At 44.5% G+C, this 15,908-nt stretch overlaps 1 protein-coding gene across 1 annotated transcript in view; it reads left to right on the top strand.

Moving 5' to 3' along the window:
• Nucleotides 1–15,908, top strand: part of LOC139757884 (uncharacterized) — a 237,614-nt gene that overhangs the window by 116,703 nt on the left and 105,003 nt on the right. Inside the window, 3 exon segments of the mRNA XM_071678806.1 lie at nt 8–4,310; nt 4,401–8,667; nt 8,669–13,958. Coding sequence (XP_071534907.1) covers nt 8–4,310; nt 4,401–8,667; nt 8,669–13,958 — 13,860 coding nt within the window.

The raw sequence follows: 15,908 nt of genomic DNA, 5'->3' as shown, positions 1-15,908 counted from the left end.
CCTACAGGTCCAAGTTCATACAGAGAAGAAGAAGATCACGTCCGGCGTACTCGTCGGACGCAAGATAGAGAATCACGCAGGCATCGATGGGCTTCCCCAAGTCCAGCCAGGTGGCTATCTCGTAGTCCGCCAAGACCCTTTAGAGATCGCAGTGCCCCGAGGAGGGATGAATTTCCCCGATTTTGGCACAAAACTGATGATGAGTTACAAAAGAGAAGAGCAGCGCCATGGTTAGCTGAGAAAAAGAAAGAAGACATTGCCACCGCTCCATCACGACTCAAGAAAGCTGGCATAGTACTAGAACCCAAGGAACAAGAGAAGTGGACAATTCCCAAAGTAGAACTCAAGAAGTCGCAACAAAGGAAATTTGTACCCGAAGAGACAAAGCTCGAGCCAGTAGAACTTGCTCATGTGGAGAGAGATTGGAGGCCTGATTCAGAAGAAGGAAGTGAGGAGGGCATTGAGTATGAATATGAATATTACGATTCTGACGAAATTCCCGATGGGGAGTATGCTGAGTTCGATGAAATTATAGAGCCAACGCGAGAGCCAAGGCAGAAAGGAAGAGTTCAGGCGGAAAGAGGAAAGTATCAACCTAGATCAAGGGACAGAAAGGAACCAAAAGAGGGAAAGAGGCGGGTTCTTGTCAGAAGAGTAAAACCTAAAGAAGGAACTAGTGAAGAGGTACATTTGAAGCCTGGCAGACTCTTACCGCATGCTCCCGAAACAGGTGAGGAGCCGCATTTGAAGCCAATTCAGAGGAGAAAGCCAAAGCCAGGAGAAACAGAGGAGGTGCCTGAAGCTCCTCTGCGGAGAGTTAGGAGGGTTCCTCGAAAAGGAGAAGACAGAGAAGATGTGGTACTTAAACCTTTCCAAACTGACAAAAGAAAAGAAGAAAGACCACCTTTTACGAGGAAGCCAGGTCAACCATTTGAACCAGAAGTTCCTGAATCAGAGGAGATTTTTTATGATACATACTCGCCAGAGGAAATGGAAGAAGTTCCTGAAGATTTTTCAGAGCCTGAGACTGAAAAGCCTCATGAGCCAGGAAAATTAAGACAACCTACGAAGCGACTGCCAGGGCAAAAAGAGGAGCCCGAAAAATTCATAATCCCGAAGGTACAACTCAGGAAAACACCAAGGATTCAGCATGCTCCAGAAGAGTCTAAACTTGAAACAGTAGAACTTGCACCTGTACGAAAGCCTAAAAAGGAAGGGCCGGAAACAGAGAGGCGGGATTGGAGTCCTTTACCAGACTCCGAAAGTTATCAGCCCGAGGAACTAATTAATGGCGAGCCTGTTTATTACGATGCATGGGAAAAGCTGACACCAGAGGAGAAACTAAGACCAGAGCTCTACCAAGATAAAGGCACTTATAAATATAAACCTAAAGAAAAGGTTGAGACTGATGAAAGAGGCCAACCTTTGAAGCCTAGAAGAGGGCAGTGGAAACCTGACGAAGAAGAGGAACACGTTAGGCTGAAACCAGGAAGAAGATTACCTAGGCCCCCTGAAGAGGACCGAGAAATGCCTCAACTAAAACCTGTTACCAGAAAAAGGCTAGAACCAGGAGAGAAAGAGAAGATATCTCTGAAGCCTGGCAAAAGATCACCTAGAGATATTCCTGAACGTGAGCCGGTGGAGTTGGAACCATTTGTTCATATGAAGGCAGACATTCCTGATGGAGATAGAGAGGAGTTCGAGAAGTCTTTCAGAGACGATATAGGTTTAAAGGATGTCTCATTCAGAGACTCTGAAGTTCCCGAATTAAGGGACGACGAGATACTTCCTCAGGGTGAGGAATCGATACGAAAATTAGGGAGGATAAAACCAGAGAGAAAAGAGGAGACGCCAAAAGTTCCTTCATGGGGAATGAAGAGAGTACCCCCAAAGGAAGAAGAAAAAGAGCAGGTAGTTTTGAAGCCATTCCAAAAGGAGAAGCCCAGAGAACCCAAGACAGCTCCGAAATTTACACCAGGTAAGCCCCACGAACCCGAAATGCCTGGACAAGAAAAGACTTCCCTTGAGCCTTTTGAAAGGCCCGAGGACAGGCTTCTCGATGGTTTCACCGAACTTGAAGATTCAATACGTACACGGGAAGAAGAAGAGGTTGATGAGACGCTTGCAGAACCTGCAACGAAGTTGCCAGAATTTGAGAGGGGTAAACCAAAACCAGGCAAAAAACCTCAACTACAAAAACCTGAAAAAGAAGAATTCACAGTGCCAAAAGTGACACTTAAGAAAACAGTGCCAAGGAAATTTGCCCCTGAGGAAACAGTGCTTGAATCAGTAGAACTTGAGCATGTAGAGAAATCAGAGAGGACCGAAGTCAAAAAGGGAAAACGACAACAGAGACCTCTGCCAGGTTATGACACTTATTCACCGGAGGATTTGCCGGAGAAGGAGCCTATGGAAATGGAAGAGCTTGATAATTCAGAGCTCAGTGAAGAGCTGAGATACGAGGAGATAACAGAAAAGGAGAGATACCAGCGTAGGCTTAGAGAAAAGACAGAAATTGAAGAAGGTAAGAAGGTGAAGCTTGGCAAGAGTCAGTGGCAAGAGGAGGAAGTAGAAGAAGAGGAAGAGGTGATACGAAAACCAAGAAAGCGTCTACCATGGCAACCTGAAGAAGAACCAGAAAGACCTCATTTGAAACCAATTCCCAAGAAGAGGACGACGCCAGAAGAGGGAAAAGTGCCCCTTAAACCTGGCAAGAGACCAACCAAAGGTATTCCTCAACGGGAAACTGTGGAAGAGGAATCCTTTGAATGGACACAACCAGAGGTTCCTGATAGAGAGGAACCGGATAGGTATGAACTCACTGAAGAGCTGAGACATGAGGAAATAACAGAAAAGGATACATATCAGCGAAGGGTAAAGAAGACAGAGGTAGAAGAAGATAAGACGAAGCTTGGCAGGAGTAGATGGCAAGAAGAAGAGGAAGAAGTGGTAGAAGAAGATGAGGTGATACGAAAACCAAGGAAACGTCTACCATGGCAACCTGAAGAGGAACCAGAAAGACCTCATTTGAAACCAATACCCAAGAAGAAGACGACTCCAGAAGAGGGGAAGGTGCCCCTTAAACCTGGGAAGAGGCCAACCAAAGATATTCCTCAACGGGAAACTGTGGAAGAGGATTCCTTTGAATGGACACAACCAGAGATGCCTGATAGAGAGGAGCCGCATAGGTATGAACTTACTGAAGATGCAATTCATAAGGAGATAACGGAAGAAGAGAGATATCAACGTAGAGTACAAAAGACAGAAGTGGAAGAAGATAAGATAAAGCCTGGAAAGAGTCGATGGCAAGAAGAGGAGGAAGAAGTAGTAGAAGAAGAGGTGATACGAAAACCAAGGAAACGTCTACCATGGCAACCTGAAGAGGAACCAGAAAGACCTCATTTGAAACCAATACCCAAGAAGAGGACGACGCCAGAAGAGGGAAAAGTGCCCCTTAAACCTGGCAAGAGACCAACCAAAGGTATTCCTCAACGGGAAACTGTGGAAGAGGAATCCTTTGAATGGACACAACCAGAGATGCCTGATAAAGAGGAGCCGGATAGGTATGAACTCACTGAAGAGCTGAGACATGAGGAAATAACAGAAAAGGATACATATCAGCGAAGGGTAAAGAAGACAGAGGTGGAAGATCAGAGAATGAAGCTTGGCAAGAGTCAATGGCAAGAGGAGGAAGTAGTAGAAGAAGAAGAGGTGATACGAAAACCAAGGAAACGTCTACCATGGCAACCTGAAGAGGAACCAGAAAGACCTCATTTGAAACCAATACCCAAGAAGAGGACGACGCCAGAAGAGGGAAAAGTGCCCCTTAAACCTGGCAAGAGACCAACCAAAGATATTCCACAACGGGAAACTGTGGAAGAGGAATCATTTAAACGCACACAACCAGAGATTCCTGATAGAGAAGAGACAGATAGGTATGAACTTACTGAAGATGTAATTCATAAGGAGATAACGGAAGAAGAGAGATATCAACGTAGAGTACAAAAGACAGAAGTGGAAGAAGATAAGATAAAGCCTGGAAAGAGTCGATGGCAAGAAGAGGAGGAAGAAGTAGTAGAAGAAGAGGTGATACGAAAACCAAGGAAACGTCTACCATGGCAACCTGAAGAGGAACCAGAAAGACCTCATTTGAAACCAATACCCAAGAAGAGGACGACGCCAGAAGAGGGAAAAGTGCCCCTTAAACCTGGCAAGAGACCAACCAAAGGTATTCCTCAACGGGAAACTGTGGAAGAGGAATCCTTTGAATGGACACAACCAGAGGTTCCTGATAGAGAGGAACCGGATAGGTATGACTCAGCTGAGAGCTGGGAAACTGTGGAAGAGGAATCCTTTGAATGGACACAACCAGAGGTTCCTGATAGAGAGGAACCGGATAGGTATGAACTCACTGAAGAGCTGAGACATGAGGAAATAACAGAAAAGGATACATATCAGCGAAGGGTAAAGAAGACAGAGGTAGAAGAAGATAAGACGAAGCTTGGCAGGAGTAGATGGCAAGAAGAAGAGGAAGAAGTGGTAGAAGAAGAAGAGGTGATACGAAAACCAAGGAAACGTCTACCATGGCAACCTGAAGAGGAACCAGAAAGACCTCATTTGAAACCAATACCCAAGAAGAAGACGACGCCAGAAGAGGGAAAAGTGCCCCTTAAACCTGGCAAGAGACCAACCAAAGATATTCCTCAACGGGAAACTGTGGAAGAGGAATCATTAGAACTGAGACAACCAGAGGTTCCTGATAGAGAAGAGACAGATAGGTATGAACTTACTGAAGATGTAAGTCTTAAGGAGATAACGGAAGAAGAGAGATATCAGCGTAGGATACAAAAGACAGAGGAAGAAGATAAGATGAAGCTTGGCAAGAGTCGATGGCAAGAAGAGGAGGAGGAGGAAGAAGAGGTGATACGAAAACCAAGGAAACGTCTACCATGGCTTCCTGAAGAGGAGGCAGAAAAACCTCATTTGAAACCAATACCCAAAAAGAAGCCAGATAAGAAAGAGGAGGAACCAGAGGCTCCTTCATGGGGAAAGAAGAGGGTACCTGATGAGGAGGAGGAAAAAGAAGAGGTTGTATTAAAACCGCTCAAGAAAGGAAAACCAAAAGAGCCCAAACCAATTCCCCAGCTAAAACCAGGTGAACCGTATGAACCAGAAGTTTTCGAGCCCAAAGAACCATACCTCAAGGATAAGAGAGAAAAAGTTCATGAAGTTGACAAAGAGAGCGAACTAGAGATTCAGGAGGATGAGGAAACAACCGATATCCTAGAAAACGATGTAGGTGGTTATCCTGAAAAGATTCCGTTAAAGCCTGGTAAGAAGCCGAGGAAGGAAAAGCCTTTGAAAGAAGAATTTACAGTACCCAAAGTAACACTAAAGAAAACTGCTCCAAAGAAGTTTGTTCCTGAGGAAACTAAACCTGAATCTGTAGATCTGGAACACGTTGAAAAGTCAAGGGAGGCCGAGACCAAAAGAGAAAAGCGGGAATGGAGTCCCTTGCCTGATTATGAGACCTATTCTCCAGAGGAGTTACCTGAGAAGGAGCCTGTGGAACTCGAGAGACCTGATAGATTTGAGCCTTCTGAAAAACATATTGAAGAAGAGTATGAAGTAGATAAATATCAGCGCAGGCCCGTGGAAAAAACTGAACTTAAAGAAGACAAGAAGTTGAAGATTGGAAAGGGTCGCCCGAAGCCTGAAGAAGAAGAAGAGGAGGAACGTAAATTAAAGCCACAAAAGCGTCGGCCAAAATCTCCAGAAAAGGAACCCGAGAAACCACATCTAAAACCTATTCCAAAGAAAAAGCTAGAGGAAGAGGATAAAGAGAAAGTGGCCCGCAAGCCTGGAATGAAACCATCCAAAGACATTCCACAACGCGAGCCAGTGGATTTGGATTCATTTGAACGGACCGAGACAGAGATTCCTGATAGAGACAAGCTTCAGCCTGAGAAGCCCCTCAGGTTCAGGCCTCAACCAAAAGAGAAATTGCCAACAGAACCCGAAGATGTGGAACCACTGGATACAACGGAGCCACCAATCGAAGATGAGACAAAACCTAAGAAGGAGCGTAGAAAGCCGGTGAAAAAAGAAGAGGAGACAGAGGTACCTTCATGGGGAATCAAAAGAGTGCCTCCTGGGGAAGAGGAAAAAGAAGATGTGGTGCTAAAACCATTTAAGAAAGAGAAACCCAAAGAGCTAAAGCCCTCACCCAAGACCAAACCTGGTAAACCGTACGAGCCTGAAATTCCTGAGCCAGAAAGGACTCCTCTTGAGCCTTACACCAAACCTGAGAGGGAAAAGGTTCCTGACGATCTTTCCGAACCTTTCAAACTTAGAGAGGAAGAAAACTTGAGATTTGAAGATGAGACGAAACCCAAAACTGAAAGAAGAAAGCCAGATAAGATAGAGGAGGATGAAACTCCATTATGGAGAGGAAAGAGAATTCCTCCCAAGGAAGAAGAAAAAGAAGAAATCATATTGAAGCCATTCAAAAAAGAGAAACCTCAAGAGCCACATCCAAGCCCGAAACGCACACCAGGTAAATCGTATGAACCTCAAATCCCAGAGCCAGGAAAGACTCCTCTTGAGCCATACTCAAAGCCCGAGAAAGAGAAGATTCCTGACGGAATTCAGGAAACTGAAGAGGAAGCACCGACAATTTCAGAGGATATGTCGGCAGAAATACCAGAAGAGGACAAAGAACCCGGGAAAATTACATTAAAACCAAGAAAAAGAATTCAGAAGCTTAAACCCCCAACAGAAGAAAAGTTCGAGATACCAAAAATATCTCTTAGAAAAACAACTCAGAAGGTGTTTAAACCTGAAGAGGTGACACTTGAAACAGTGGAACTGGATCATGTTGAGACACCAGAACCTGAACCTGAGCCTGAGGTAGAGAAGAGAGTCTGGACTCCTCCACCTGAGTATGAAACCTATGTTCCTGAGGAAATACCAGAGAAAGAGCCTGTGGAACTTGAAAAATCAGAGTTGTTTGAGTTCCCGGAGAAGCCAAAAGATAAGAAGGAACCAGAAAAAGACAAGTATCAGCGTAAACCTAAGGAGAAACCCGAACAACCAGAGGAGGAAAAGAAGCTGAAGCTTGGGAAGGCTCGGCCAAAGCCTAAGGAGGAGGAAGAAGAAGAGGTGAAAATGAAACCAGGTAAACGGCGACCAAAGTCTCCAGAGAAGGAACCTGAGAAGCCACATTTGAAGCCAATTCCAAAGAAAAAGCCAGAAGAAGAAGAGAAAGAGAAAGTGGCTCGTAAGCCAAGTACGAAACCCACTAGAGACATTCCTGAACGTGAACCAGTGGAGTTGGAACCATTCGAACGAACCGAACCAGAAACTCTTGATAAAGACAAGGCTCCACGTGAGAAACCCTTCAAGCCTGAACCGAAACCTAAAGAGAAACCCTCAACAGAACCTGAAGCTCCGAGGCCAGTGGAGAAGATGCCCTCAGAAGAGGAAGAACCAAAATCAAAGAAGGAAAGGGTGAAGCCAGAGAAGGAAGAGGAAGAGACTGAAGTTCCTTCATGGAGAGGTAAGCGATTACCTCCCAAGGAAGAAGAAAAAGAAGATGTAGTGTTGAAACCATTCAAGAAAGAGAAGCCCAAAGAGCCAAAGCCAACACCTAAGACCAAACCTGGTAAACCATATGAGCCTGAAATTCCCGAGCCCGAAAGGCCTCCTCTTGAGCCTTATACTAAGCCAGACAGGGAAAAGGTTCCTGATGAAGTTGCTGAACCTGTAAGACCTAAAGATGAGGAGAGACCGTCACCTGAAGAAGAACCAAAGCCAAAGAAAGAAAGAACGAAACCAGATAAAGATGAAGAGGCTGAAACACCTACATGGAGAGGAAGGAGAATTCCTCCCAAGGAGGACGAAAAGGAAGATATTACGTTAAAACCATTCAAGAAGGAAAAGCCGAAGGAACCAAAACCAAGCTCTGTGCCCAAAGGAAAACCATATGAGCCCGAAATTCCAGAGCCAGAGAAGACTCCTCTTGAGCCATATTCGAAACCCAAGAGAGAGAAAGTTCGTGATAAGATTCCTGAAACTGAGGAGGATATTGCGCCAGTCCCAGAGAGAGAAGAATATATTGCAGAAGAGCCAGAGAAAGGCAAGGAGCCCGAAGAAGCTCCACAGAAGCCGAAGAAGAGACTTCAGAAACTTAGAGCTCCAGTAGAGGAAAAGTTCGAGATACCAAAAATATCTCTTAGAAAAACAACTCAGAAAGTGTTTGAACCTGAAGAGGTGAAACTTGAAACAGTGGAACTGGATCATGTTGAGACACCAGAACCTGAACCTGAGCCTGAGGTAGAGAAGAGAGTCTGGACTCCTCCACCTGAGTATGAAACCTATGTTCCTGAGGAAATACCAGAGAAAGAGCCTGTGGAACTTGAAAAATCAGAGTTGTTTGAGTTCCCGGAGAAGCCAAAAGATAAGAAGGAACCAGAAAAAGACAAGTATCAGCGTAAACCTAAGGAGAAACCCGAACAACCAGAGGAGGAAAAGAAGCTGAAGCTTGGGAAGGCTCGGCCAAAGCCTAAGGAGGAGGAAGAAGAAGAGGTGAAAATGAAACCAGGTAAACGGCGACCAAAGTCTCCAGAGAAGGAACCTGAGAAGCCACATTTGAAGCCAATTCCAAAGAAAAAAGCCAGAAGAAGAAGAGAAAGAGAAAGTGGCTCGTAAGCCAAGTACGAAACCCACTAAAGACATTCCTGAACGTGAACCAGTGGAGTTGGAACCATTCGAACGAACCGAACCAGAAACTCTTGATAAAGACAAGGCTCCACGTGAGAAACCCTTCAAGCCTGAACCGAAACCTAAAGAGAAACCCTCAACAGAACCTGAAGCTCCGAGGCCAGTGGAGAAGATGCCCTCAGAAGAGGAAGAACCAAAATCAAAGAAGGAAAGGGTGAAGCCAGAGAAGGAAGAGGAAGAGCCTGAAGTTCCTTCATGGAGAGGTAAGCGATTACCTCCCAAGGAAGAAGAAAAAGAAGATGTAGTGTTGAAACCATTCAAGAAAGAGAAGCCCAAAGAGCCAAAGCCAACACCTAAGACCAAACCTGGTAAACCATATGAGCCTGAAATTCCCGAGCCCGAAAGGCCTCCTCTTGAGCCTTATACTAAGCCAGACAGGGAAAAGGTTCCTGCTGAAGTTGCTGAACCTGTAAGACCTAAAGATGAGGAGAGACCGTCACCTGAAGAAGAACCAAAACCAAAGAAAGAAAGAACGAAACCAGATAAAGATGAAGAGGCTGAAACACCTACATGGAGAGGAAGGAGAATTCCTCCCAAGGAGGATGAAAAGGAAGATATTACGTTAAAACCATTCAAGAAGGAAAAGCCGAAGGAACCAAAACCAAGCTCTGTGCCCAAAGGAAAACCATATGAGCCCGAAATTCCAGAGCCAGAGAAGACTCCTCTTGAGCCATATTCGAAACCCAAGAGAGAGAAAGTTCGTGATAAGATTACTGAACCTGAGGAGGATATTGCGCCAGTCCCAGAGAGAGAAGAATATATTGCAGAAGAGCCAGAGAAAGGCAAGGAGCCCGAAGAAGCTCCACAGAAGCCGAAGAAGAGACTTCAGAAACTTAGAGCTCCAGTAGAGGAAAAGTTCGAGATACCAAAAATATCTCTTAGAAAAACAACTCAGAAAGTGTTTGAACCTGAAGAGGTGAAACTTGAAACAGTGGAACTGGATCATGTTGAGACACCAGAACCTGAACCTGAGCCTGAGGTAGAGAAGAGAGTCTGGACTCCTCCACCTGAGTATGAAACCTATGTTCCTGAGGAAATACCAGAGAAAGAGCCTGTGGAACTTGAAAAATCAGAGTTGTTTGAGTTCCCGGAGAAGCCAAAAGATGAGAAGGAACCAGAAAAAGACAAGTATCAGCGTAAACCTAAGGAGAAACCCGAACAACCAGAGGAGGAAAAGAAGCTGAAGCTTGGGAAGGCTCGGCCAAAGCCTAAGGAGGAGGAAGAAGAAGAGGTGAAAATGAAACCAGGTAAACGGCGACCAAAGTCTCCAGAGAAGGAACCTGAGAAGCCACATTTGAAGCCAATTCCAAAGAAAAAGCCAGAAGAAGAAGAGAAAGAGAAAGTGGCTCGTAAGCCAAGTACGAAACCCACTAAAGACATTCCTGAACGTGAACCAGTGGAGTTGGAACCATTCGAACGAACCGAACCAGAAACTCTTGATAAAGACAAGGCTCCACGTGAGAAACCCTTCAAGCCTGAACCGAAACCTAAAGAGAAACCCTCAACAGAACCTGAAGCTCCGAGGCCAGTGGAGAAGATGCCCTCAGAAGAGGAAGAACCAAAATCAAAGAAGGAAAGGGTGAAGCCAGAGAAGAAAGAGGAAGAGCCTGAAGTTCCTTCATGGAAAGGTAAGCGATTACCTCCCAAGGAAGAAGAAAAAGAAGATGTAGTGTTGAAACCATTCAAGAAAGAGAAGCCGAAAGAGCCAAAGCCAACGCCTAAGGCCAAACCTGGTAAACCATATGAGCCTGAAATTCCCGAGCCCGAAAGGCCTCCTCTTGAGCCTTATACTAAGCCAGACAGGGAAAAGGTTCCTGATGAAGTTGCTGAACCTGTAAGACCTAAAGATGAGGAGAGACCGTCACCTGAAGAAGAACCAAAACCAAAGAAAGAAAGAACGAAACCAGATAAAGATGAAGAGGCTGAAACACCTACATGGAGAGGAAGGAGAATTCCTCCCAAGGAGGATGAAAAGGAAGATATTACGTTAAAACCATTCAAGAAGGAAAAGCCGAAGGAACCAAAACCAAGCTCTGTGCCCAAAGGAAAACCATATGAGCCCGAAATTCCAGAGCCAGAGAGACCTCCTCTTGAGCCATATTCGAAACCCAAGAGAGAGAAAGTTCGTGATAAGATTACTGAACCTGAGGAGGATATTGCGCCAGTCCCAGAGAGAGAAGAATATATTGCAGAAGAGCCAGAGAAAGGCAAGGAGCCCGAAGAAGCTCCACAGAAGCCCAAGAAGAGACTTCAGAAACTTAGAGCTCCAGTAGAGGAAAAGTTCGAGATACCAAAAATATCTCTTAGAAAAACAACTCAGAAAGTGTTTGAACCTGAAGAGGTGAAACTTGAAACAGTGGAACTGGATCATGTTGAGACACCAGAACCTGAACCTGAGCCTGAGGTAGAGAAGAGAGTCTGGACTCCTCCACCTGAGTATGAAACCTATGTTCCTGAGGAAATACCAGAGAAAGAGCCTGTGGAACTTGAAAAATCAGAGTTGTTTGAGTTCCCGGAGAAGCCAAAAGATGAGAAGGAACCAGAAAAAGACAAGTATCAGCGTAAACCTAAGGAGAAACCCGAACAACCAGAGGAGGAAAAGAAGCTGAAGCTTGGGAAGGCTCGGCCAAAGCCTAAGGAGGAGGAAGAAGAAGAGGTGAAAATGAAACCAGGTAAACGGCGACCAAAGTCTCCAGAGAAGGAACCTGAGAAGCCACATTTGAAGCCAATTCCAAAGAAAAAACCAGAAGAAGAAGAGAAAGAGAAAGTGGCTCGTAAGCCAAGTACGAAACCCACTAAAGACATTCCTGAACGTGAACCAGTGGAGTTGGAACCATTCGAACGAACCGAACCAGAAACTCTTGATAAAGACAAGGCTCCACGTGAGAAACCCTTCAAGCCTGAACCGAAACCTAAAGAGAAACCCTCAACAGAACCTGAAGCTCCGAGGCCAGTGGAGAAGATGCCCTCAGAAGAGGAAGAACCAAAATCAAAGAAGGAAAGGGTGAAGCCAGAGAAGGAAGAGGAAGAGCCTGAAGTTCCTTCATGGAGAGGTAAGCGATTACCTCCCAAGGAAGAAGAAAAAGAAGATGTAGTGTTGAAACCATTCAAGAAAGAGAAGCCGAAAGAGCCAAAGCCAACACCTAAGACCAAACCTGGTAAACCATATGAGCCTGAAATTCCCGAGCCCGAAAGGCCTCCTCTTGAGCCTTATACTAAGCCAGACAGGGAAAAGGTTCCTGATGAAGTTGCTGAACCTGTAAGACCTAAAGGTGAGGAGAGACCGTCACCTGAAGAAGAACCAAAACCAAAGAAAGAAAGAACGAAACCAGATAAAGATGAAGAGGCTGAAACACCTACATGGAGAGGAAGGAGAATTCCTCCCAAGGAGGATGAAAAGGAAGATATTACGTTAAAACCATTCAAGAAGGAAAAGCCGAAGGAACCAAAACCAAGCCCTAAGCCCAAAGGAAAACCATATGAGCCTGAAATTCCAGAGCCAGAGAGACCTCCTCTTGAGCCATACTCAAAGCCCAAGAGAGAGAAAGTTCCTGATAAGATTCCTAAACCTGAGGAGGAGATTGCGCCAGTCCCTGAAAGAGAAGAAGAAAAACCGGAAGAAAAGCCTGAGAAATTCGAGGAACTCAAGAAAACCCCCCGAAAACCCAAGAAAAGACCTCAGTTATATCAAGCTCCAACAGAGGAAAAGTTCGAGATACCAAAAATATCACTTCGTAAGACAGAACAAAATGTGTTTGTTCCTGAGGAGATTACGCTTGAAACAGTGGAACTGGATCATGTTGAGACACCAGAACCTGAACCTGAACCTGAGGTAGAGAAGAGAGTCTGGACTCCTCCACCTGAGTATGAAACCTATGTTCCTGAGGAAATACCAGATAAAGAGCCAGTAAAACTCGAAAAATACGAGAAATTTGTGTTTCCGGAGAAGCCAAAAGATAAGAAGGAACCAGAGAAAGACAAATATCAGCGTAAACCTAAGGAAGAACCTGAACCAGAGGAAGTCAAGAAGCTGAAGCTTGGGAAGGGTCGACCAAGGCCTGAAGAAGAAGTAGAAGAAGGGAGATTAAAACCAGGTAAGCGTCGACCAAAGTCTCCAGAGAAGGAACCTGAGATGCCACGACTGAAGCCGATTCCAAAGAAGAAGCCAGAGGAAGAGGAGAAAGAGAAAGTGGCTCGTAAACCAGTTAAGAAACCGTCTAAGGATATTCCAGAGCGTGAACCAGTGGAGCTGGAACCATTCGAACGGACTGAACCAGAGATTCCTGAGAGAGACAAGGTTCCGCTTGAGAAACCCTTGAAGCCTGAACCGAAACCTAAAGAAAAGCCCTTAGCAGAACCCGAAGCCCCAGAGAAGGTTAAGAAGGAGCCTCGTCAGGAGGAAGAGCCGAAACCAAAGAGGGAGAGGAAAAGGCCGGAGAAGAAAGAGGACGAACCTGAAGCTCCCTCATGGAGAGGCAGGAGACTACCTCCCAAAGAAGAAGAAAAGGAGGAAATAGTATTGAAACCTTTCAAGAAGGAGAAGCCCAAAGAACCAAAGCCAACACCTAAGCCCAAACCAGGTAAACCATATGAACCTGAAATCCCCGAACCGGAGGAACCTGTCCTTGAACCATACTCGAAGCCTGAAAAGGAAAAGGAGCCGAAACCTGAGAAGGTATTGCTGAAGCTCACAAAGAAACCCAAGAAGGCGACGGAAGCTGAGCCCGAGCAGCCTCTTGTGCCTTTGATGGCAGCCCCTAAGCCAGAAAAGCCAAAAGAAGAACAAATGAAGCCAACTCGCGTTGACCTCACGGTAACCGAATTAGTGACGCAGAAGAAGGAGACGATTGTAAAGTCTGTTAAACGTGCAAACCAAAAACCCAAGGACATTGATGTCATTCCTCCATTCTTTTCTCAGTTCCTCGAGCCAGTTGTTTCCAAACCTGCTCATAAATCTGTCTTTAAGTGCGAGGTCAAGGGCTATCCCCCGCCTGAGGTCAGATGGTATTTCAACAGTATTGAGATCATACCGAGCCCGAACAGGATTATATGCTACGAGAACAAGGTATCGACACTCACCATCGTCCGCACAACGGAGGACGACGAAGGCATGTACTCATGCGAGGCGGTGAACGTGGCTGGAAAGGCGACCACCGTTGCCAACCTAGTACTGGAAGGTACAGTGATGGAGCTTCTCACTCATATGTGGCATCACTGTGATAGACGATGCGTGTGCCATGTTTCGTTGTGTCTGTCTTAACTTACAACCTGTGGTTACATCTTGTTACTTTTGGTGTATATATATATATATATATATATATATATATATATATATATATATATATATATATATATATATATATATATATATGATTTTTTCTTTAATTCGAGTGTGGATATGTTTTCGGTTTGACTTGAAATATATGTTTTTGCGTTTGTTTTCGTAGTACATTTGATAACATACGTATGCATTCTTAACCGTTTATGGTGTGCGTATAATTCATTCGTTTGATTCAAGTTTGTTAACCAGTGTTTATAATGTGTTTTGTGTCTTACATAATATGATAGTGTGTCATTATTTATTTTACTAACATCAACTTTGTGTTGACAGTAGACACCTAAGAGTACATATATTTCACTCTGACCATATTTACTATTTTTCCCCAAGTTGTGCCAGGTGTGGTGAGTGGCGCGGGCGAGCTGGTGTTTGGTAAGTGATGGAGATTAAACGCTCAAGTGAGCCTCATGGTATAGACGCTGAACATTACTTCTCTGTTCTTATACTGCTCTCTGCTGTTTTGTGTTATCGCTTGTCTTTAGAAGTATATGGTAAGTACCACTTGTGTTAGATTATGCCATATTGCCTTATTTCTGATGTTAGTGACGTAGTCTATGATGGATTCATTGTACGAATTGTAATACAAAGCTTTACACCACAGCAATTTTTTTTAAGAACTCACGAACTTGAGGTATTCGTGGATCGCACCGTAGAACAGAGCATATCTTACAAGCACAATCGTGTATTCATGTCTCACAGCAAGTATTCTCAGAGACATATTAATGTCACACTGTAACGCTTTCCTGTATGCCATCATAATTAGTTACAATGATACATTTTTTTCTGTCGGTTTGTTACCTGTCTTACCCTGAGGTAGCCCACTGGAGACCACCTTGCTGACATCATTCCACTGGGAAATGTTTTCCAGTTTTTCCCAGGGGGAATTTCATGCTGTCTTCGGTGCTGGACACGTTACATTGTACTCTGGTAACGTTACAGTAGTCCAGCACTTATCCACGCCATTACACTGTTAGTTGATCGTTTACGACACCAACGTGACACTGTACTTCACTGTTAGTACACCAGCATTACACTGTACTTCACTGTTGGTACACCAGCATAACACTGTATTTCACTGTTACTACAAAAACATCACACTGTACTTCACTGTTACTACACCAACATTACACTGTACTTCACTGTTACTACACCAACATTACACTGTACTTCACTGGTACTACTCCAACATTACACTGTACTTCACTGCTACTACATTAGGATCACAGTACACCACAAACATGCCTCTCACGCTAGACAGCATTTACACTGTACAGTACCAACACTACACCACACAAGACTATACAATAACAGCACTACACCACACAAGACTCTACAATAACAGTGCTACACCACACAAGACTATACAATAACAGTGCTACACCACACAAGACTATACAATACCTACACTACACCACACAAGACTATACAATAACAGTGCTACACCACACAAGACTATACAATAACAGTGCTACACCACACAAGACTATACGATACCTACACTACACCACACAAGACTATACAATACCTACACTACACCACACAAGACTATACAATAACAGCACTACACCACACAAGACTCTACAATAACAGTGCTACACCACACAAGACTATACAATAACAGTGCTACACCACACAAGACTATACAATACCTACACTACACCACACAAGACTATACAATAACAGTGCTACACCACACAAGACTATACAATAACAGTGCTACACCACACACGACTATACAATAACAGTGCTACACCACACAAGACTATACAATAACAGTGCTACACCACAC

This window comes from Panulirus ornatus, chromosome 28, assembly GCF_036320965.1.
Source record: "Panulirus ornatus isolate Po-2019 chromosome 28, ASM3632096v1, whole genome shotgun sequence".
NCBI lineage: Eukaryota > Metazoa > Arthropoda > Malacostraca > Decapoda > Palinuridae > Panulirus > Panulirus ornatus.
Note: the sequence above shows the minus strand (reverse complement) of the source record. Positions and strands in the feature narration are given on the sequence as shown.